This window comes from Phascolarctos cinereus, unplaced genomic scaffold (genome assembly GCF_003287225.1).
Source record: "Phascolarctos cinereus isolate Bilbo 61053 unplaced genomic scaffold, phaCin_HiC Scaffold_1;HRSCAF=81, whole genome shotgun sequence".
NCBI classification, from domain to species: Eukaryota; Metazoa; Chordata; class Mammalia; order Diprotodontia; family Phascolarctidae; genus Phascolarctos; species Phascolarctos cinereus.
The window spans coordinates 271,111,713-271,133,123 of NW_027555514.1; the positions used below are offsets into that span (position 1 = coordinate 271,111,713).

General features: G+C 47.9%; 1 protein-coding gene across 3 annotated transcripts in view; it reads left to right on the forward strand.

The window, feature by feature from the left end:
- The first annotated feature begins 1,656 nt into the window (after positions 1-1,656).
- CHPT1 (choline phosphotransferase 1) overlaps positions 1,657-21,411 on the forward strand; it is a 34,582-nt gene continuing 14,827 nt past the window's right edge. The window contains exons 1-2 of one of the 3 annotated variants that reach the window (XR_002323633.2): positions 1,657-2,031; positions 19,804-19,951. Coding sequence is in view for 2 of the 3 variants with exons in the window: in XM_020982339.2 (XP_020837998.1) it covers positions 1,696-2,031; positions 19,804-19,951 (484 nt within the window). In the remaining variant the exon portion in view is untranslated. The remainder of the gene's footprint in view (positions 2,032-19,803; positions 19,952-21,411) is intronic. The other 2 variants (XM_020982339.2, XM_020982338.2) reach the window with 2 other exon arrangements.

Consider the following 21,411-nt stretch of genomic DNA (forward strand, 5'->3'; position numbering starts at 1 on the left):
AGAGGATCATAATCCAGAGAATCACAGGCTTTCTGATGAGAGACAGACAGAGACAGAGAGAGAAAAAGAAAGACACACAGAGAGACAGAGACACAGAGACAGAGAGACAGAGAGATCAGAAATCAGCCTGCTCCTTTCATAACAGAGGCCCTGAGAACTTGACCTTGTCTGCAGTAGAACTAGGAAGAGCCCAGGGCCAGAGGTGGGGAACCTGCAGCCTCAAGGCTACATTTGGTCCTCTAGGTCCTCAAGTGCGGCCTGGCCCCAGACTTTCTGGTTTCCAGCACAGCCAATGTCCTCCCTCTCCGCGACACTGCCTACCCCACCTTCCATGACCCCACAGACCAGGGCTCCCTGTATTCCCGGAGTGAGGAGGGAGGAATGAGGGTCCCTATGGAGGCCTTTCTTAAGAGCTAAAACATGGCACCCTCTTTTTGTTTAGTGCTGAGAGCGGCCAGTCAAGCTTTTCTGTGTCCTCCCGTGGGGGCTGGGGGCTATCACAAGGATGAAGCGCACACGTGTGCTTATGTGAACAATGGCCTTGACTTAGGGCCCTGTCTCTTGCTGTCTATGAATCACTGGACAAATCACTTAAGTCTCTGTGTGCTTCTCTGTAAAATGGACTGGGACCAGATGGTCTCTAGGGTTCCTTTCCAGGCCTAAATCTCAGCTCTTAACCATCTCCTCAGACAAAGTCAAGCCAAGCAACCCACCGACAAACATTCACTGAGCGCCTACGATGTGCCAGGCTCTGTGTTAAGTGCCACAGAGGATGCCAGGCCTTCCAGCCAGGAATCATAAGTATCAGTGCCAGGGCTTCAGAACCACCTGCAGGGAGGCAGATCTCAGCTCGGTGTAAGGAAAAACTTCCGAGCAATCAGAGAACCCAGTATTGAGCTTTACTAGAGGCCAAAAAACCCACTTTTTAAAGGATCGTTGACCTTGGGCTGGAGGGACTCTTAAAGGTCATCTCTAGACCAACCCTCTCATTTTACAGATGAGAAAACTGAGGCCCAGAGAAGTGACCAACCCCAGATGGCACAAGCAGAGCTGGGATTGCAGAGGTGATTCCAGCTGGCAGGTCTACAGTTGGACTAAAGGACCAGAGGGTCCCCTTGCAGACCTAGCCCCTCATCGTGGGACTTCTCAGGGCCTCCCTCTCCTCACTTGTAAAATGAGGAGCCTGGACTAGGTGGCCTTTATCTATGATGCTCTGTAATGTAGGTCAAATTAAATTATTACATGGGACACATGACCACCCTGGGCCTCAGTTTCCCTAGCTGTCAAATGGGGGGTTGGACCTCTGGGGTGCCTTCCTGCTCTCGGGCTATGCTCCTATTTAATGTGAGACAGATTAAACCATGACCCATCCATCAAGGGCCTCAGTTTCCCTTCCGGGGCTTTTCGCACCTCGCCTGGGGGCGGGGCCTCTGCTCGGGTACCCAAGCCCAGGGGCGCTCCCCAGGGAAGGCCTCTCGAGGCTAGTGCGCAGGCGCGCGCGAGCCCGGTCCCAGGGCTGCAGCGAGCCAGGCGCGTGAGCGCAGTGCGCATGCGCCCGCGGAGCCCTTCCCCCTCGCGTGAGACAACTAACGGCCCCGCCCCTAGGGCCCCACCCCTCCGTCGGCGCCCGCCTCCCGCCGTCCCTTCCTCCGTCCGTCCTGAGCTCGCTCGGAGGCGGCGGGGGCTGCGGCGGCCATGGCGGCTTCGGAAGCGGGCGGCGGGCACGGCGGGCAGGGCGGCCCGGGCTCGGGCGGCTTCCCGGCGGCCCCGGCGGACTGCGGCCCGGGCTCGTGGGCGCTGTGGGCGCTGTCGGCCCCGCTGAGCCCCGCGCAGCTGCGGCGGCTGGAGGAGCACCGCTACTCGGCGGCCGGCACGTCGCTGCTCGAGCCGCTGCTGCAGCCCTTCTGGCGCTGGCTGGTGGAGCGCGTCCCGCTCTGGCTGGCGCCCAACGCCATCACCCTGAGCGGGCTGCTGGTGAACGTGCTCAGCACGCTGCTGCTCATCTTCTACTGCCCCACGGTCACGGAGGAGGTGAGGAGGGCGCGCGCCGCCCCCCGCCGCGGGGACGCCCAGTGCAGACCCCTCCCCCCGCCGCGGGGACGCCCAGTATAGACCCCCCCCCCGCCTCGGGGACACCCAGTAATAGACCTTCCCCCCTCCGTCCGAGCGCACCCCCGCCGCGGGGACGCCCAGTGCAGACCCCCCCCGGCCGAGCGCGCCCCCCGCCGCGGGGACGCCCAGTAATAGATCTTCCCCCCTCCGTCCGAGCGCGCCCCCAGCCGCGGGGACGCCCAGTGCAGATGCACCGCCCCCCGCGAGGACACCCAGTGCAGACCCTCCTCCCGCCGAGCGCGCCCCCGCAGGGACGCCTAGTGCGGACCCCAATCCTTTGGTTCACTGAGGAGGTGAGGAGGGCCCCCCCCCGCAGGCAGGCACACACTCATTCACCCTCCCTCCCTTCCTTCTCTTTCTCTCCGGTGCCCCCTCCTCCAGAGACCCACACCTGCATCCTCCACTCCATAGACACACTCCCAGCCCTCTGCACCCCACCTAAGAGACCCTCCCTTCCGAAGCCCTTCTTTTCACTTGCCCACCGGAGCCCCCTGTGTCTTCCCCTGGAACTCGGGCCCACCCCCCACTGCTCTTAACGTTTTAATTACTCTGTCACTTCCTCTCCTGGGGTCCCATCGACCTATAGCTCTAATGAGCCCCTGGAACTGCCCCCCAGGGGGCCCTCCCAGCACCCCCTGCCCCTTTCTCTCCCCAGGCCCTTGAGCCCCTCACAAAGTAGACCTAAGGAAGACACTTCTCTTAGCACTCATGGGACCAAAAATGTAGACAGAGCCAGAAGGATTCAAGACACCAGAAAGGCCCTCTAGTCCACCACACCCCCTTTAAGTTTACAGATGAGGAAACTGAGGCCAAGAGATGAGGTGATTTGTGACCCAATCACAGCCGGGCATAGATTTAGAACTCGAAGAGGCCTTGAAGTTCCTCCTCTCAGTTTACAAATGGAGAAACTGAGGCTTGGGGACAGGGTCAAGTGACTGGCCCCAAAGTCTCACAGGTAGTAAGGGGCAAAGCCAGAGTGTGCTCTCTGCAGCACCAAGGTGAGGGCTGTTTTGTGAGTGTCTTTATTGCGGAAGGAGCTGAGATGGTTTAGCCCAGCCCTCTTATCTTACAGGTGAGGCCCATGGAAAGGCCTTGGTCGCTCAGCCAGTAAAGGATTGCAGAGCCTCCTCATCTCCCTCCTTCTGTGCAGTACCTGCTTTTACTGTAGACTTGAAAGCTAGAAGGCCCCTTGGAGCTCATTTAGCCCTCCCCCCCTCATTTTATGGGTAAGGAAACTGAGGCACACTGAGAGTCAAGCCGGGACCAAGGTCTCCCTGGCCTGGGAAGGGGCAGAGCCATCCTCTCTCCCCTCTGCCAGCCGCCACCTTTAAATATTGACTTTGTGTCCAGCCCCGTTGGCCAAGACCCGAGCGATGCCCTTTGACCACTTTCAGAACCCTGTTTGTTGCTTGTAGTTACGGAAAGTCTTGCATTCCTGGTACCTGTCAAGATTTCTTCTTAAATATAGCTTCTCGAAAAACACACACACACACACCCCTTCTTGGTGCTTCAGGGAAAAAAAGGTGAGGGCCTGAGGTCCTACCCCCTCCCCAAATTCCTCCCCTCTGGTTGCCCTGACCCCACTTACACGACGTCCCCTTGGTATGTATTGACATAGCTGTTGGCCTCTACTTTGGGCATCCCCTCTGGCATGGCTGAGACAGTGTGAACCCACCTGCAGAGAAGTCCATCCCCTTGTTGTCTTAACATCGTTTATTATCTGAAAAGAGTTTTCGGGATATCTGGTTTACAATGCAGTACGAGGGGGGAGTTTCATGATTCAATGCTCGTGATCTGGGTGTTTCTGACCGGTTCAGTTAGTGAGATTTACTTTGGCAGCTTGGCTTTTGAAGAGTAGTTGTAAAAGGAATGAGTAAAATTAGCTTTTCGGGGTGTGTTGTGGTGGAGGAGCTGTTTGACAAAAAGAGGTGAAATATGTCGCTCGATCTCCCCTGGTGCTTTGAGGGTGCGTGGTCTTGGGAGTTAAACTTCGCCACGTGTTCAGCTTTGTGAATTGATACAGGCCAGGGCATTTAAGTCACAAATCAAGGACGGGCAGAATTTTTCCTTTCTGAAGCTCCCTTCCCTCTCCCCAGAGCCGAGAGGGCTACACCTGGTTACCCCTGACCCCCAGGAAGGTTTCTTCTTTCCCTGGTCACAGAAGGCTCCAGAGCCTCCCATAATGCTTGCCCTTTAACCCTGCCCACTCCAGCCCCAGCCTCACCCTGGTGCCTTCCTTCTGAGGAGGCATCCAGTTTATCCTGTTGTTTGCCCTTCAGGCTCTGAGCTCCCTGAGGGTAGGGGCCACAGTCCCTGGTATACAGTAGATGCTTAATAAGTGCTGGTCATTGTGGACTTAGTCTGAGGTGCAGCCAGGTGGCAGGGCCTGTTGCCACATGGGCTTTGCTGCAGAGTGGCTTTCCCATGTCCTGTCCTCCTCCAGGGACTTGAGCTGCCCGAGACCACCCTAGAAATGACCTCCTGCTCCCTGAACTTGGCTTTTTCCCTGGTAGAATGGAAACTCCCTGAGGTCAGGGAGGATTTTTTCTTTTTTTTTAAATATGAATTTATTTATTTTTAGTTCTCAACATTTGCTCCCACAAGTTTTTGAATTCCAAATTTTCCCCATCTCCCCCCTCCCCCCACCCCAAGATGGCATGCATTCTGAATATCCCTTCCCCTTGTCTGTCCTTTCTTCTATCTCTCTCCCTTTCTCTTATCCCCTTCCCCTTCTATTTTCCTGTAGGGCAGGATAGACTTCTCTACCCCATTTCCTGTATTTCTTATTTCCCAGTAGCATGTGAAAACATTTTTTTTTAAACATATGTTTTTAAAACTTTAGGTTTCAAATTTTCTCGCTTCCTCCCTCCCCACCCACCCTCATTGAAAAGGCAAGCAACTCAATATAGGTTGTACATGTGCAGTTATGCAAAACACTTCCACAGTAGACATGTTGTGAAAAACTAACTCTATTTCCCTTAATCCTATCCTGCCCTCCCATTCTATTCTATTCTTTCTTTTGACCCTGTCCCTCCTCAGAAGTATTTGCTTCTGATTACCCTCTTTCCCGATCTGCCCTCCTCTCTGTCACCCCCCTGCTCTCTTGTCCCCTTCTCCCCCTATTTTCCTGTAGGGTAAGACAGATTTCCATACCCAATTGAATGTGTATGTTATTCCCTCCTTAAGCCAAATCCTGTGAGAATAAGATTCACTCATTCCCTCTCACCTTCCCCCATTTCCCCTCCACTGTAAGAGACTTTTCTTTTCTGGTTTGTTTGGTTTTTTTTTGAGATAATTTACCCCATTCTGCCTCTCCCTTTCTTCTCCGAGTATAATCCTCTCTCATCCCTTAATTTTATTCTCCAGATATGACCCCTTAATCTTCAGCTCACCTTGTGCCCTCTGTCTATCTATCTACATATACGTACATATAATTTTTTTCCTCCAACTACCCTAATACTGACAAAGGTCTCATGAGTTACAAATATCATCTTTCCATGCAGGAATGTAAACAGTTCAATCTTAATAAGTCTCTTATGATTTCTCTTTCCTGTTTACCTCTTCATGTTCCACTTGAGTCCTGTATTTGAAAGTCAAATTTTCTATTCAGCTCTGGTCTTTTCATCAAGAATGCTTGAAAGTCCTCTATTTCACTGAATGACCATTTTTTCCCCTGAAGGATTATACTCAGTTTTGCTGGGTAGGTGATTCTTGGTTGTAATCCTATCTCCTTTGCCCTCTGGAATATTATATTCCATGCCCTGCTTCCTTTAATGTAGAAGCTGCTAAATCTTGTGTTATCCTGATTGTGTTTCCACAGTACTTGAATTGTTTCCTTCTGGCAGCTTGTAATATTTTCTCCTTGACCTGGGAACTCTGGAATTTGGCTACAATATTCCTAGGAGTTTTCCTTTGGGGATCTCTTTCAGGAGGAGATCTGTGGATTCTTTCAATTTCTATTTTGCCCTCTGGTTCTATATCAGGGCAGTTTTCCTTGATAATTTCTTGAAAGATGATGTCTAGGCTCTTTTTTTGATCATGGCTTTCAGATAGTCCAATAATTTTTAAATTCTCTCTCCTGGATCTATTTTCCAGGTCAGTTGTTTTTCCAATGAGATATTTCACATTGTTTTCTAATTTTTCATTCTTTTGGATTTGTTTTACAGTGTCTTGATTTCTCATAAAGTCACTAGCTTCCAATTGCTCTATTCTAATTTTTAAGGAAGTATTTTCTTCAGTAATCTTTTGGACTTCCTTTTCCATTTGGCCAATTTTTCTTTTTAGGGCATTTTTCTCCTCATTGGCTTTTTGGACCTCTTTTGCCATTTGGGTTAGGCTATTTTTTAAGGTGTTATTTTCTTCAGTATTTTTTTGGGTCTCCTTTAGCAAGCTGTTGACTTGTTTTTCATGATTTTCTTGCATCACTCTCATTTCTCTTCCCAGTTTTTCCTCTACTTCCCTTACTTGCTTCTCAAATCCCTTTTGAGCTCTTCCAAGGCCTGGGACTGATTCATATTTTTCTTGGAGGCTTTGGATGTAGGAGCTTTGACTTTGTTGTCTTCTTCTGGTTGTATATTTTGATCTTCTTTCACCAAAGTAAGATAATATAGTCTGACTCTTTTTGCGCTTGCTCATGATCCCGCCAATTACTTGAGTTTTAAACTCTTTGTTAAGGTAAGAGTGTGCTTCCAACGTGGAGAGTGTACTGTCCCAAGCTTCAGGGGTTTGTGTAGCTGTTTTGAGAGATACTTGTAGGGACCTGTAAATTTTCAGTTCTTCCAAGGTGGCATGATAAGGGGCGAGGTGTTTACTCCTTTCCTGTCCTGTGACCACAAGTATTCCTTTCTGTCCTGTAACTGTGAGGAGGGGTCCTCTCCACAGCCACTACAAGCTCCACGCCAGCGCTCCTCCTCACCCCAGCACCGCTGCCAGAACTGTGACCCAGATCCACACGGGCAAAGCAAGAGATTCCTGCCTCAGCACTGGCAAAGAGATCCCTGCGATCCCTCTCTGATCAGCCACTGGATGCCCCCCCAGTCTGTGGGCCGGAAGCTCAGGAAGCAGCTGCCCCACCCCCCCAGGGCCACGCTCTTGGGGAATGGAGCTGAAAGCCCGCCTTCCTGTCTCAGCACCGACAGAAACAGACTTTTCCCACTGACCTAAGTTGTCTTTGGCATTGGTGGATTGAGGAGTCTGGAAACTGCCACAGCTGCTCGTGATTCAGTCCTCTGAGGCCTGCTCCAGGTTTGCTGCAGCCTGCACGCCCACGCTGCGCTGCTCTCCCAGCCCGGCGCGATACATCTTTGTGATCAATCATCCAGGTTGTCTTAGGCTGGAAATTGGTTTCACTCTGTCTTTTTGTGGGTTCTGCTGCTTCAGAATTCGTTTAGAACCATTTTTTATGGGTATTTGGAGGGTTTTGGGGGAGAGCTCAAGCGAGTCACTGCTTTCACCCTGCCATCTTGGCTCCGCCCCCTCAGGGAGGGTTTCATGAGTTTTCTTTGCCCTGTGCTTGCTTAGTGAGCGCTCAGTCAGTGCTGAATGGAAGCCCCCTGAGGACAGGACAAGTTCATTTCTGTCTCCATCCCTAGGGCCTGGCAGAGTGTTTGACACATGGTGGGCACCCAGTTGTAGAATGAGCTGATTCATCGGAGGGGTTCATTGAGACCAGGCGACCGCATCTAGGATTTACCTGATGTTCTGCTGGGTCGGCCAGCGAGCGTTCCTTATGTGCTGGGCACTTTGGCCAAGCACCGGGGCACGAGGAGGGTCAGAGAAGCCGGCCCCCGCCACTGCAGCCCCTCCTCTCAGAAAGCTTGTGGTCACCCCATGACATCTCGGGTGATCCCTAGAGAATGGGGGTGGTCATGGTTGAGGCTGGACAGGCCTGCCGTGTGGCCCAGCTGTTGACCCATCCTAGACCCTGTAACTTAGAGGGTGGGCCAGAGACCGGCTGGGGGGCATAGGGGGTAACTTTCAGAAATGAACTGACTTGTAGGTCAACGTAGACCTGAGACAAGGGTGATCTGTTCACGGTAAAATCACTTGTGTTGCTGTACTCTGACCGATGCCCTCGAGGTTGAGGAGAAGGCACAGTCCTGGGAGTGCTGGAAGGGTCCGGGGAGCGCCACTCCTCTGAGGAAGTGCCATCGTTAGCTCTGGTTCAGCTGCCATGCAGTGCAGGCCTAGCACGGTTCTAGCTTCCTCCTTCGGCAGCATCTGGGGTAGTTCTGGGAGAGGAGGAACGCAAAAAGTGGAACCCTGCCTCCCCCCCAGCTTGTCTACTTGTCCTGGGCCCTCATGGAGAGACCTGGGGAAGGACTGACCGCGTCAAGCACTCAGGCAGTCCTAGGATGGGGAAGAGAAAGGGGCCTCACAGGCGTCTCGTCCTGCTGTGTGGTTTTATGGATGAAGCCTCTGATGCCCAGGAATAAGACAGGTTGTTTGAGGTCACCAGGGAGGGGTACGAGAGCTGGAATTCGAACCCAGAGCCCCTGAGGCCAAATTGTGCTCTTTCCATTTCAGAACCAAGGGGTAGAACTGAGGCTCATTCCAGGCAGTGGCCTTTCACTACCAAGAAAGGCTGTCCTGAATTTGACTTATCTGAGATCAGAATAATAGCTCTCAGTCCCGTGTAGGTTGGAGAGATTGTTTACTCAGCCTGGAATATCTCGGCTTGCACACCCAGGGCTGCAAAGCTGTCTTTGTGTCCACACAGAAAGCCAGTAAGTCCTGGATTTTGTGTAGAGATAGGAGCCGCTCAGCTCCCTTTGTCAGTGGGAAAGGGATGAAGCAAAGTGCTTTCTTTGCCCTCATTGAGTAATCCCAAATTGTAGCTTCTTTTCCATTGGGGGGTGAAGAGAGCGTTAGTGGCGGATGCTGGGAACGCACCCCTTCCTGCTCATTTAGCTGGATCCCTCAGATGGGGAGAGCAGAGGTTGGGGCTGTTCAGACCTCGTCTTGGAAACCCTCGACTGCGCTTTGCTCTGAGCTGTAGTTGTATTGAATCACCATTTTAGGGCAGTGCAGACAGACATGTAGGTCAAGTGACTTTGCAAGCTTTGCTTTGAATATTAAGTGATTATGCCTCATGCTAGCAGTTTGGCCATTCCACCCGGTTCTGTTTTCTGGAGTCGGCTTGGGAGTCCTTTCTGTACAGACTTGGGGAGTTTTCTCTCGTAAGTTTTGGGATAATAGCAAACCACTTCCTATGGGGTTTGCCTTTTCTGCCCTGTAGTGTTACACGCAGTAGAGTTTAAACTTCCCAAGGGCGAGGCTGGTTTCATTTTTATCTTTTCTCCGAAGTACAGCAGAGGGCCTGATACTTAGTGGGCACTTGATAATAACTGCTTTTTGAACGAACCAGTCAGTGAGCTGAGTGCCCATCGGCTGAGCCTGCTCCTCCATTCGCCTGTCTGTGCGAGTTCTCTGCGCCCTGTGTTAACGAAGCGCCTTGTCTGTTTAAGTTCCTCATTCTTGTCACCTGGTGTGGTCATCGCCACCTGCCATCCATCTTTTAGTGTGATCAGGCGGCTGCGGCTGATTTATTTCTGAAGACTTCTAAGAGCAAAGGATTACTTTAAAAATACAAAAATAAATCGTCTTAAGCATCCTAGTGTAACCCTGCTTCTTACAGGGTCAGCTTAATGAGTTTAAGCGGAATTTAGTTATTTGAAAACATTTATTGAGTCTCCATTAATTTGTAGGGTAGGATTTTTTCAGGAGACGGAGGGTGGGTGGACCTATAAATTTCCCTCCTGTAGGGAACTCGTGGGTGAGGAAACTCCATCTGCTGATGCAGACAGGCAGCCGTTATGTACTGACCATTCTGAGAGGGTTATGGCCAGTAAGGGACAGGGGGGATTGGAGCCCATCATCCCCCCCCCCCATCAGCCTCTATCCGTGCTGTAAAGCCACAGACAGACAGGTATCAGGAGAGAGGTGTGCATGGGTACATGGGGTAGGTAGTTTTTTCAGTGGAAGACGTGTTCTTTGAGAAGATCACATGACAGAGAAAGATAACAAATGTGTGAAAGGGATATAACATTTTTCCTTAGCCCATGATTTCTTAGACATCTGAGAGCTGTTCTTGTGCACACCCTGTCTGTCCCTCTCCTAAGGGAGAAGAGATTCCTTCCCTTTCCCCTCCTGTCCTCATTGGTTTGGAATGAAAGGATGAGGGGAATCCCTATCACGTTCAGAATCTACTGGCTAATGTTTCTTAAGGCTTTCCATGCTTTACAAACGGTGTGAATTAACCTGAGGGTTTCTTTCTGGGAAGGTGGGCGAGGCCTGTTACATTTTGTGAGCACAGAGAAGGTGTATGAATCCCACACGGCAGGTCCTGGGTAAGTCCTGTCTTAGCCCTGCCTGAAAAACAGCCTCTTTTGAAGGGGGGCAGCTGAAAAGTACGATAAAGCTGTATCATCATTACAGTTAACGACTGATTGATAAATCCATCTTTAGATATTAATAATTTGAAATTTGTTTTCTTTGGAATTGGAATCGGGAAGACCTAGGTTCCAGTCCAGCTCAGATACTTATGAGCTGTGCGACCAGGGGCATGCTAATTAATTTCTTGAAGCCTTCTGCAAAATGAGGATTATAAAAGCTCACAGGGCTATTGTGAGAATCTGCTATTACAGCCCCTCAAGCTCGTTCTTCTGCTGACTGTCTGCTCTTAGCAGAGCCCATGGGGGAGTTGAGTTGTCCATCCCAGCTACCTTCCTCACCTGGCCCATCCAGGTAGTAGCAAGATGGTCAGTTTTCTAGTTAAATCTGTTGAGGAAGTGTAGAGCAAACTGAGTCCCCCACCATCCAGTGAGGATCCTTCACCTTGGACCCTTTATGTCTGTTCTCTATTCCAGGGGTGCGCACTCATGCCCCTGCTTTGTGCCAGGATTGTTGTTGTTTTTTATCAGAAGGCCATTGAACAGGGTTGTTCGTATAGTTTTATCTAGAAGGTGTACAAGAAGTGGCTCCTAGAAGAGCTGGTTGTTAAATTTTTAGTGTGGGCATTTACACCTCAGAAATCTGCACAGTCTCCAGATCAGGGGTGGATGTGTTTGGTTGAGTGTCTAGATTTAGGAAAATGATGGAGAAAATGTTAATCATTCAGATTAAACTGAAAAATGTGTCTTGGCTAAATTTCTTTAGAGATCTGGTTGTTAAACATTTCCCAGCACACCTGCCCCTGATTATCTTCCAGAGACCTCTGAGCTGCTTGTCCTCCTGCAAGGCCCCTTGTTAGTTTGTAAAAGAGCCTGGGAGGAGGCTTTGCCGAGCCCCATGTGTTTTCATAACTAACAAGTGATGAGCGTGTTTGGGACGTGATACACCATGTGAGGTGGGGTGGGGAGCCATGGGGCCTTTGCATAGGAGGTCATCAGTGCAGGTGAATGAATGTGGGCAGAATATTGCACCAGACACAAGATATTTGGTGTAGGATTGACACGGTTATGGGCAACTTGGTCAAGAGTTGGAAGGGATCGGAATCTCAGAGGCCTGGAAAAAGGGTTCAGCAGCAAACACAGGAGAGGGGTCTTCACCATTCAGGATGTACCCTGGGACATACTTGCTTGTGACACATGGACACGCCCTAGCGTCCGCGTGCCTTCTTTGCCTCAGCCCAGCACTTTCAGGTACCCTTCTTCCCTCCCACCATCCCTTTTATTCAGCCCCAGACACTCCCAGGTCTGCATGTGAGGATGGATCACAGGATCACGGTCCCGTGGAGGACCACCTTTCTTTGCAGGGATGCTGCCTTTGTATTCAGTCAGAGTGTACCAAGGAGGCTCCCTTTGTGAACCTGATTTGTGGCCAGATTGTATTACTGTTATTCCTTGTGCCTAAGAGATCCTTGTGCTGACGACCCCCCCCCCAACTGTCTTCTCTTATTGTCCCTTGTCTCCTTCTCCCTGGATCTGAGCCACTCCATCATCCCCCATCAGCCTTCTATGATGATCTCTGTGACATCCCAGCACCCACCACTCCTGCTCTCATTCACAGCAAAACCTGGTAGTCGAGTTAACTTCTCCACCACGAGGACAGCTATGAATGAAGCGCACACCTCGAAACCAAGTGTCATCCCCACGTGTCACAGTAGAGTTTAAAAAAAAATAATTGTGAATATAAACACCAGAAAAGCAATTCTGTTCCCACAGCAGGACACAAAAAGAGGATTCTGTACAAAACCATCAATCTCCATTTTCTCCAGCGTGTCTCTGCTTCCTCTCAAATTTCTGTTTACTTCTGTGCATTTTTTAAAAAGTTACAATGGGCCTCTTTTTTTTTCTTTTTCATCATTCTCACTAACTCCTCTTTCTTCCCAACTGCCTCTGTCCAGTTAACGAAGAGAAAGCAAGGGGGGAAAACACCAGGTAACAAGCAGAGTTAAGCCAAACAGACCCAGGCAGTGACCACGTCCAGACCCCCAGACCCGGATGCCTGTTTGTGCCCCGGGGCCATCCCCTCTCTGTCAGGAGCTGGCTCCGTGCATCCTGTAACTTGATTGGTCTTGTGGAGACGTGGCTGCTCCTTGTCTAGGTCACAGCTCTCCGGTCTTGCAGTTACTTTTCTGTGCACTGACCTTCTCTGGGTTCTGCCCACTTCATTCTGCGTCAGTTCACGTGACCCGGGATTTTCTGAAGTCATCTCATCGTTTCTCCCAACCAGTCATACTCCCTTTCATTCCTATGTCACAATGTGTTTAGTCATTTCCTAGCTATCTAAGGGTGATCTAAGGCACCTCCCTTAGATTCCAGCTCTTTGCTTTGCTTTCGATCCTCCCTTCAAGATCAGGACGTTTGTTTGGCTTGTGACTGTCCTCTCCCTGACATTATCCTCCTTCTTGGAAACTTGTAGCTTCTATCATTGACTTCTGGTTCCTGAGCTGGAGAGGAGAAAGAAATTAATCATTGGCTTTCTCAGAGGAGTCAGAGGGAGGTCCTTCTCTTGTGAAACCTAAGTTAGCTTCTGGTGCCTTCAGGTCCTAAGCCTCTGGCCCTTGCTGACGCATACTGTGTTGGAAGTCTTCCTGCTGGAGCTTGTCAGGATCTATGATGCCTAACCTGGTGTCCCTCTCAATGCTTGCACAGTACGTCAGGAGATCTTATGAGACGGGGGCTCTGTTCATTTTTTTCCACTGTGCAAGACCGTGACCGTGACCGTGGCCGTGGCCATGGCAAATTGTTCGCCATTCTTCAGGATTTCCAAAAATTCTTCCATCACCTTTGTCCGGTTCCATAGCATGAGGTGATGAGGGCCTGCACCAGGGAGGTGGAAGCATCACAGAGGTGAGAAGGGGGCCTGTACAAAAGATGTTACAAAGATGGAATTGCTAGGACCTGGTGACAGATTGGATCTGGGAGCTGAGAGAGTGAGGAACAGGGGATAACACCTAGGTTGGGAGCCTGGGGGACTTGGAAGATGGTGGTGCCTTCCACAGAAAGAGAAAAGTTAGGAAGAGGAGAGAGGGGACTTACGGGAAAAGATCACGTGTTGAGTTTTGGACGTGTTGAGTTTACGATGTCTCCAGGACATCCAGTTTGAGATGTCCAGTAGGCAATAAAAGATGCGATACTATAGGTCAGGAGAGGGTAGGGCTGGACAACTGGATCTGGGAATTGCTTTGCATTTAAATTCATAGGAGCTGATGACATCCTCAAGCAAAAGGGCATAGAGGGAAAAGAGGAGCGGAACCAGGACAGAGCCTCGGGGACACCAGCTTTGGTGGGCATGACCTAGATGAGTCTGATGGGTAGGAGGAGAGCCAGGAGGAGATGCCGATATTTTGGTCATTAATATCTAGAGAGGAGTTATTGATTAATATCAAGGAGAAGAGGGTGATCAAGGTTGTCCAAGGCTGAGAGGAGGAAGAAAAGACCATTCAATTTAGCAATGGAGAGATCCCTGGAAGCTTGGGAGAGGGCAGCTTCGGTTGGAAGTCAGACTGCAAAGAGTTAAGAAGAGAATGGGGAGAGAGGAAACTATTGTAGATGGTCCTTCTCAGGTTTATTTGCAAAAGGGAGGAGACATGGGGAGATCCCTTGTGAGCTGGACAGATCCAAGGGGAAGGTTTTTGGAAGATGGGGGCAACATGGGAATGCTTGTAGGTGAGGAAGGAGAGATTGTAGATGGTGAGAGAGAGAGAGTGGGGGATGAGAGGAGCAAACTGCTGGAGAAGACAGGGCAGAGGGTGGCGAGCAATGAGGTGACATGACTTGGCCAGCGTGGCACAGCTACGGAAGCATCTGAGGCTAGATTTGACCTCGGTTCTTCAGCCTCCAGGCCCAGTGTTCCATCCCATGTGCTGCCAGCTTCAAAATAAAACAGCCTTGAGGTTCTGCCTCATCCATGATCAATGTTACCTCATCATGTGAAAACACGGGTGAAGGAAGAGATAGTGGCTATCATGGTGACTTTTTATTTTGTGCAGACTTGTTTTATTTTAACATAATCAGGCAGATTTAACTAGAGTTCAGTAAGGCCTTCTGTTTGTCGAGTGGAGGTGAAAAATTCCCTTCCTCATTCTTGAGATAAATACTTGAATCCATTTTCTTCTGTTTTCTAGAGTTCTTTGAAGTTTGTGTCTTACTCAGCTGGAATTTACTGAAATATACGATGTAAGATGTGGATTCAAATCCCTTTCCTACCAGACTGCCAGTTTTTCTCAAGTGTATTTGTTCCATAAGGAATCTTTCCCCAGTTTTTGTTTCTGAGGGGTTTGTCAGGCCTCATTTTTATTTGTTTGGCCGGGTATCAGGTGGATGTAACCAATCCTAATGATTTATTGATCTGTTTTGCCGATAGCCCCTTCATGATCTCTTTATAGTCTAGGAGCACAAAGCTTCCGACGTTGGCTTTTCGTTTCCAGGGGACGTTGGACGTTCTTGCCCACTTGTTTTTCCATATAAATTTCAGGGTGATTTTTTCCTGGTTCCATACAGAAGCCCCATGGTGTTTTGATTGTTACATTCAGCACATTCATTTGTGGGACCTCACATCATTCTTGAATTCCTGAAGACAGATGTTCTCTCTACGACTTGTCTCGGATCGCCAGAACCGGCATTCTGACTCCAACCCTAGCTCTTCTCTTCCCCTCCCCACAGACAACTCCATACGAGGTTTCTGTAGTGCCCTAAGGAGATAGCTCTCCTCATTTATTTCTTAGACGTGATGGAGAGAAAGTGGTTTCAGGTGAGGGGTCAGTCAACAAGTATTTCTTAAGTACGTACTATGTGCCAGGCCCTGTGCTAATTGATGGGCATATAAGGAAAGGCCAAAAAAAAAAAAAGGCCCTGCCCTCAAGGAGCTCACATTCTATTGGGTTAGACAACATGCAAAAAATTGCACATGCAAGATATATAGGGTATAAATGGAGGATAATCCTGGAGGAAAAGCCCCAGGGAGCAGGGAGGGGGAAGCAGAGGTGACGCACCAGCCATGGCTTCTTGTAGAAGGAGAGTTGAGTCCTGTAGGATGCTGGGAGGTGCAGGTGAGGAGGGAGAGCCTTCCAGTCATGGGGACAGCCATGCAGGGGCCACGAGAAGGCCAGGGTCATTAGGTAAGAGGGAGGAGTCAAGATAGGCTTCTCTTAGACCCCTCTGAATGGTGTCACTTCACTGGTGTCATCGAATGGAATCAAGGAATAAGGATTGATTTTGGTACCAGTGATCCACTAACTCTTTGATCTTTCTGTCAACTAGTAGCAGTTATGGTGTGGGGTTTGTTTTGTTTTTTAATTTAGACACATGACTACCAGGAATTAGAATGATCACAGACTTTCCCTTAGGCCTTGGCAGGAGGCCTTGAGCCAGTTTCGATGACCCTCTGCGCCTCATTTTTGAGCTGGTCCCGAGTGGGCGGCCTTAGCAGCTGGTGTGATGTGCTGTGGGCGCTCACTGAGCGGGCAGGCAGGGCACCTGGTGTGAGACGCCTTTCACTGACGTGCTTTGTGTTTCCAGCAGCAGTTGGGTCCTGCAGACAGCTGCTGTGAAGGATAAGGACTGAGTGGAGCCCCAAGACAGGGAGAGGTGCAGGGCACTGCACGGAGGTCATCCGTTTTTTAAAAGCCTACGAGCCCTTCTGAGGGTGTAATTGCAGTCTCGCCCTGTGATCACAGGTCTGTCTCAAATGATCCAGCACTTTTAAGACCATGGATTTTACCCAAGTATGAATTTGTTCTGTTTGTTGTCCAAAATAGAGCAGTGAGTATATTCTCAAAGTCTGACAGATTTGGTGACAGTGTTATGAATTACAAGAAAGGTAAACAGGACTTTTATACGTACTGCAAAAGACATTGCTTTAAAACACAAAATTCTCAAGTCTTCCCATTTTGTCATAGTCATGGGCATTTCTCAGTCTAGCTCCATATCCTGTGTTAATCTTTCTCAGTTTTCAGAACTTCTCTAAATTTGATTTTTTTAACGGTTGTCAGCCAGGCTTGTAAAATGCATCGATCTAAATTGAATATTGGTGTTTAGAAGGCATCCCAAAATGGTCTTGGATTTTCAGATTTCTTCTGCTCTCAAGAGATTTGTTTTTATGTTGCCTACTAAAAACAAAAACATTAAGGAGAATTATTCTTTATTGTGTATCAGTAAATTTTTATAAACCCAAATGAAGTTATGAATTCATTAATTTACGCTATCCTATCATTTTAAAATGAAATTCTTGTTTACCATATGGAAGTTAGATCATAGTTTCTCTCTTAGTGAACTCCTAATTAACCAGAATATTCAACTGGAAAACTTTTTTTCTGATTAATCTGGCTTTTGAGAATGATCATGTATGCTGTATCTAGATTATTATTTTTCCAGGAGTTAAAATGAAAATTTTATATGCATTTAACATAATCTTTGAAACTTTGGGAGTTACTTCAAGGTCTTGTAAATACCATAGATTAATCATTTTAAATGTTATTTTTATAGTACTATGAGAAAACTCTGGTTGTTGGACCTTTTTAAAATATTTAATATTTTATATTTCCCAATTATATGTAAAAACTGTCTGTTATATCCTTTGGCCTTTTATCAGTTTGGGGAATGGCTTTCATTTCCCTCACCTCCTTAGTTTGACTCAGTTCTCTATATATTTGAGAAGTGAGGGCTTTATCAGAAAAAACTTGCTGTAAATTTTTTTTTCACAGTTAGGATTACTGTATATTTTCCTCCATCCTGTTCCCTTCTACTACCACCCCACCTCCACCATTTATCTTTCCCTTCTCTTTCCACCTTGTCCATCTTCCAAAGTGTTTTGCTTCTGACTATTGCTTCCTCCAATCTGCCCTCCCTTTCATCAGCTCCATCCCTTCTTTTATCCCCTTTTCCTCTTACTTTCTTGTAAGGTACAATAGATTTTTATACCCAACTAAGCGTGTATGTTATTCCCTCTTTGAGCCAGTTCTGATGAGAGTAAGGTTGGAGTGCTCCCCCTCCTACCTCCACCATCTTCCCCCCTACTGTAAAAGCTCTCGTGCCTCTTTTATGTGAGATAATTTCTTCCATTCTACTTCTCCCTTTCCCTTTCTACCAGTCCATTCCTCTTTCTCGCCCCTCAATTTTATTTTTTTTAGATATCATCCCATCATATTCAACTCACACCCATGCCTCCCGTGTATATTCCTTCTAACTGCCTTAATAATTGTACCGTTCTTAGGAGTTACAAATATCATTTTTCTTCTGTAGGAATGTAAATAGTTTAACCTTATTGAATCCCTTATGATTTGTTTTTTTCCTTTTTATGCTTCTCTTGAGTCTTGTATTTGACAGTCAAATTTTTTATTCATCAGGAATGATTGAAAGCCCTCTATTTCATTGAATATCCATTTTGTCCCCTGAAGGCTTGTACTCGGGGCAGGTGATTCTTGGTTGTAATCCTAGCTCCTTTGCTCTCTGGATTATCATTCCAAGCCCTCTGGTTCTTTAATGTAGAAGCTGCCAAATCTTGTGTGTTATCCCAACTGTGGCTTCATGATATTTGAATTGCTTCTTTCTGGCCCCTAGCAGTATTTTCTTCTTGACCTGGGAGCTCTGGAATTTGGCTATAATGTTCCTGGAAGTTTTCATTTTGGGATCTCTTTTAGGAGTTGGGTGGATTCTTTCCATTTTTATTTTGCCCTCTGGCCCTAGGATACTAGGGCAGTTTTCCTTGATAATTTCTTGAAAGGTGATGTCGAGGCTGTTTTTTGAATCATGCCTTTCAATAGTTCTTAAATTATCTCTCCTCAATCTGTTTTCCACATCAATTTTTTTCCAGTGAGATATTTTACATTTTCGTCTATTTTTCATTCTTTTGATTTTGTTATATTGTTTTTTGATGTCTCATTGTGGGAAATTTCTGATAGTTTGACTCATCTGACTTCAGATGGACCAGTTCATGAAGTGGTCCGAGGCACTTCCAGAAGAACCCCCTACTGGCTTTTAGTAGACCACCTTTAAGCCAGCTGTTATCACTGTAGTGGACAGTGTACCTGCATCGGCGTGCCTGAATGTCCCACGTTCTTCAGGGCATGCCTTGCCAGAGGCCGTGGATGTGGGTGATTTTGTGCAGTGTAGTTTGAGTCTTAAATTGTTTTCTTTGAAAAGTAATCGCATGGATACAGTTTATGTGTTCTGTATGAGCACCGGGGGCTTTGTGTGAGTCTGAGTCACTTAAGGAAGTTCCATAAAACTTTGTGTGAGTTTTAAAACGAAGGGACTTGATTAGTTTCTCCTGCTTATTTCAATTCCTACATTTGGGAGCATGTGCCTCTCCAAGTGAGTGTTTGTGTAGTAACCCAGGGGCCACACCAGAGAGCGGAAAGGAAGAAAGGCCATGCACAAGCTCACCTGCCTCAAAAGGATTCCCTAGAGCAGGGCTTCTTAGACTTTTTCACCTCAAGACCCCTTCAGTGCCCACAGTTTTAAGAAGCACTGCAGGCCTAGAGGGTACTTAGAGCTGGCTGCAGATGAGAGAGAGGTACTGAATGTCCTCCCAGTCTGCATCCGGACAGCTCCCTCCAGACGGGAAGCTCCCCTTCGGTGTAAGTAGAGAGCCCCATCTCCGTGTTGGAGATGACGTCCCATTGGGGACAGGGAGTGGAGGCAGGGTGTTCAGGCACCTGCTCTTCCAACTTTATACTTTGGGAACCTTCAACTCAGAAATTGGCTGAGGGCAATGAGAGCATGAGATGTCAGCATTTCCTCATTCATTTAAGATAAGCTGATAACAAGGGGCAGTGGAGGATCTTCTTCATGTTTCCATGTGCTGTGGGGCCTTCCGGACCCTGATGGACAGTTATCTGTGAAAGGATTATTGGGAACAGAGGAAATTTCAAGTTGTTTTAAATTAAGTTTAGGTTGTTTTTAAGCAAAGAAAGCCTAACACAGTTAATGCTTAGAGGATACCAGCTGGTCACAAATTTTTCTTACTGAGCACACAATCAACTAGTGAACCTCAACATAGAAAAGAATGGCGAGACAGTGTCAGAGGCGTCCTCTAGGAAAGAGTAGAGATTTATGATTAAAGCTCTGATTACTTGGCCTGCCTAAAAATGTATTGAATGATTTCAAATTAATTGTCGCATAGAACTGCAGTAGGAAAACACAACCCAAAGGAAAAGGTGTGGATTGACTACGTAGAGCTTGAATTGCTTTCAGCCAGAAACTAATTAGTTGAAATTAATGGGCTTTATAATCTCTTTGTATTTAGGCACCATTATGGATGTTCCTAATATGTGGCCTGGGCCTCTTCATCTACCAATCACTGGATGCCATTGATGGGAAGCAAGCCAGAAGAACAAATAGCTGTTCTCCGTTAGGAGAACTTTTTGACCATGGTTGTGATTCTATTTCCACAGGTAAATCAGTAGACTTCTCAATTCCGTTTTTATAGCATTAAGAGCTTGGGGTTTGCTACAGAGGTTAAGTGGCTTAAATCTTGCTGTTTTCTTTTCTTTTTTTTTTTTTTTTGGAAAGAGCTCTAAATTTTTGGAGCAGTGTTAGCACAGTATACATAAGAAACAGTGTACTGTGTGCTACCTGTTTGGAGTTGAGGTGTTTTGTTTTGATCTGGAGCAATTAGGAGCTCTGGCTGAGAAAATTTCCCCTACAAATGCTGATGTGCAAGTGACAGTCTTACCAAGTTTCCTGGGGACACTGAGAGGTTTCATAGATTGTCCAAGGTCACAGAATACGTTGGAGATTCTCCCTGGACCGTGGTCCTCCTGACTGACTCCAGGGCCTGGCCTTGTATGTACTATGCCACAAGTTACCTGCATTTTATGCCATGGGTGTATTTCCAAGTTCAATTAATATTAAGCATGTACTATACACAGAATAGTTAAGGAGCTAAAAAAATACAAAGTTTATGTAATTATATCATATTTCTAGAAATAAAATCCCTTTTCTCTTTCTCTTGCACTTATCATAATTTCAGGCATGCCACGTGATGGTCAGTCTTTGATTGACAGTGGCTCCTAAGTGAATGGTCTGTCTTTAAAACCACTTACGCATAAGCCAAGTGAGCTTTCATTGTTTTCAGTTTTGTAGTGAATCCATTTGTAAAAGAGGTCAGTTGGTAATGTCAGTGATTACTGGCTAAATGACCAGTTTAGGAAATTCAGAAAGATTTTTAAAATGCTGAATTTTCCTAAAGTGAAGAAGACACACCTATTATCCGTTCCAAATAATTCAGTGAACTTCTGGTAAAGTGAAAAGTCCAGCTGTGCCCAGCTGCCCTGAGAAACATCCCAGCAAAGGTAAAAGAGAGCCCCAGAGGAAGCCGGAACACATAACACACCTCCATCTCCTTCAGGACAGCACCAGAAAACTGGAAGCCTGGAGGCCTGATGGTAGGGGACCTGAAGCCCGCAAGATCTCAGGACCCAGCAGCAAATCCAAGCTGATGAAGCAGATGAAACGGACTCCCAGGAGGGAGTCGGAGAGAACAAGATGAGGCCAAGGCAGTGGGCTCTGTACACTCAAGAGGCTTGACGACAGCCCCATTTCAGTATCTGGTCGAGGCCCATTAGGGCCGTAACGAGGAAAAAGTTGGCTCCTTCTCTGTGCCCGTCCAAAGATGCAGAGGTAGGGCCCTCCTGGAGGCCTTAAGCCAGCACAACTCCTGGTTTTCTCCTGAGGCCTATTGGTGATACAACAGGGATAAAGCAATTCACAGGCAAGGGATTGGGGCAGAGAACGAGCCCTGAGCCCGGCTCTGCGGCCAGCTCCTTCTCCCGTGGCCCAGTTGCAGAAGAACACAGGGAGTCAGTCATTCTCTCTGCAACCGTGGCGGCAGCATCCAGTCTGCTGCGGAGAC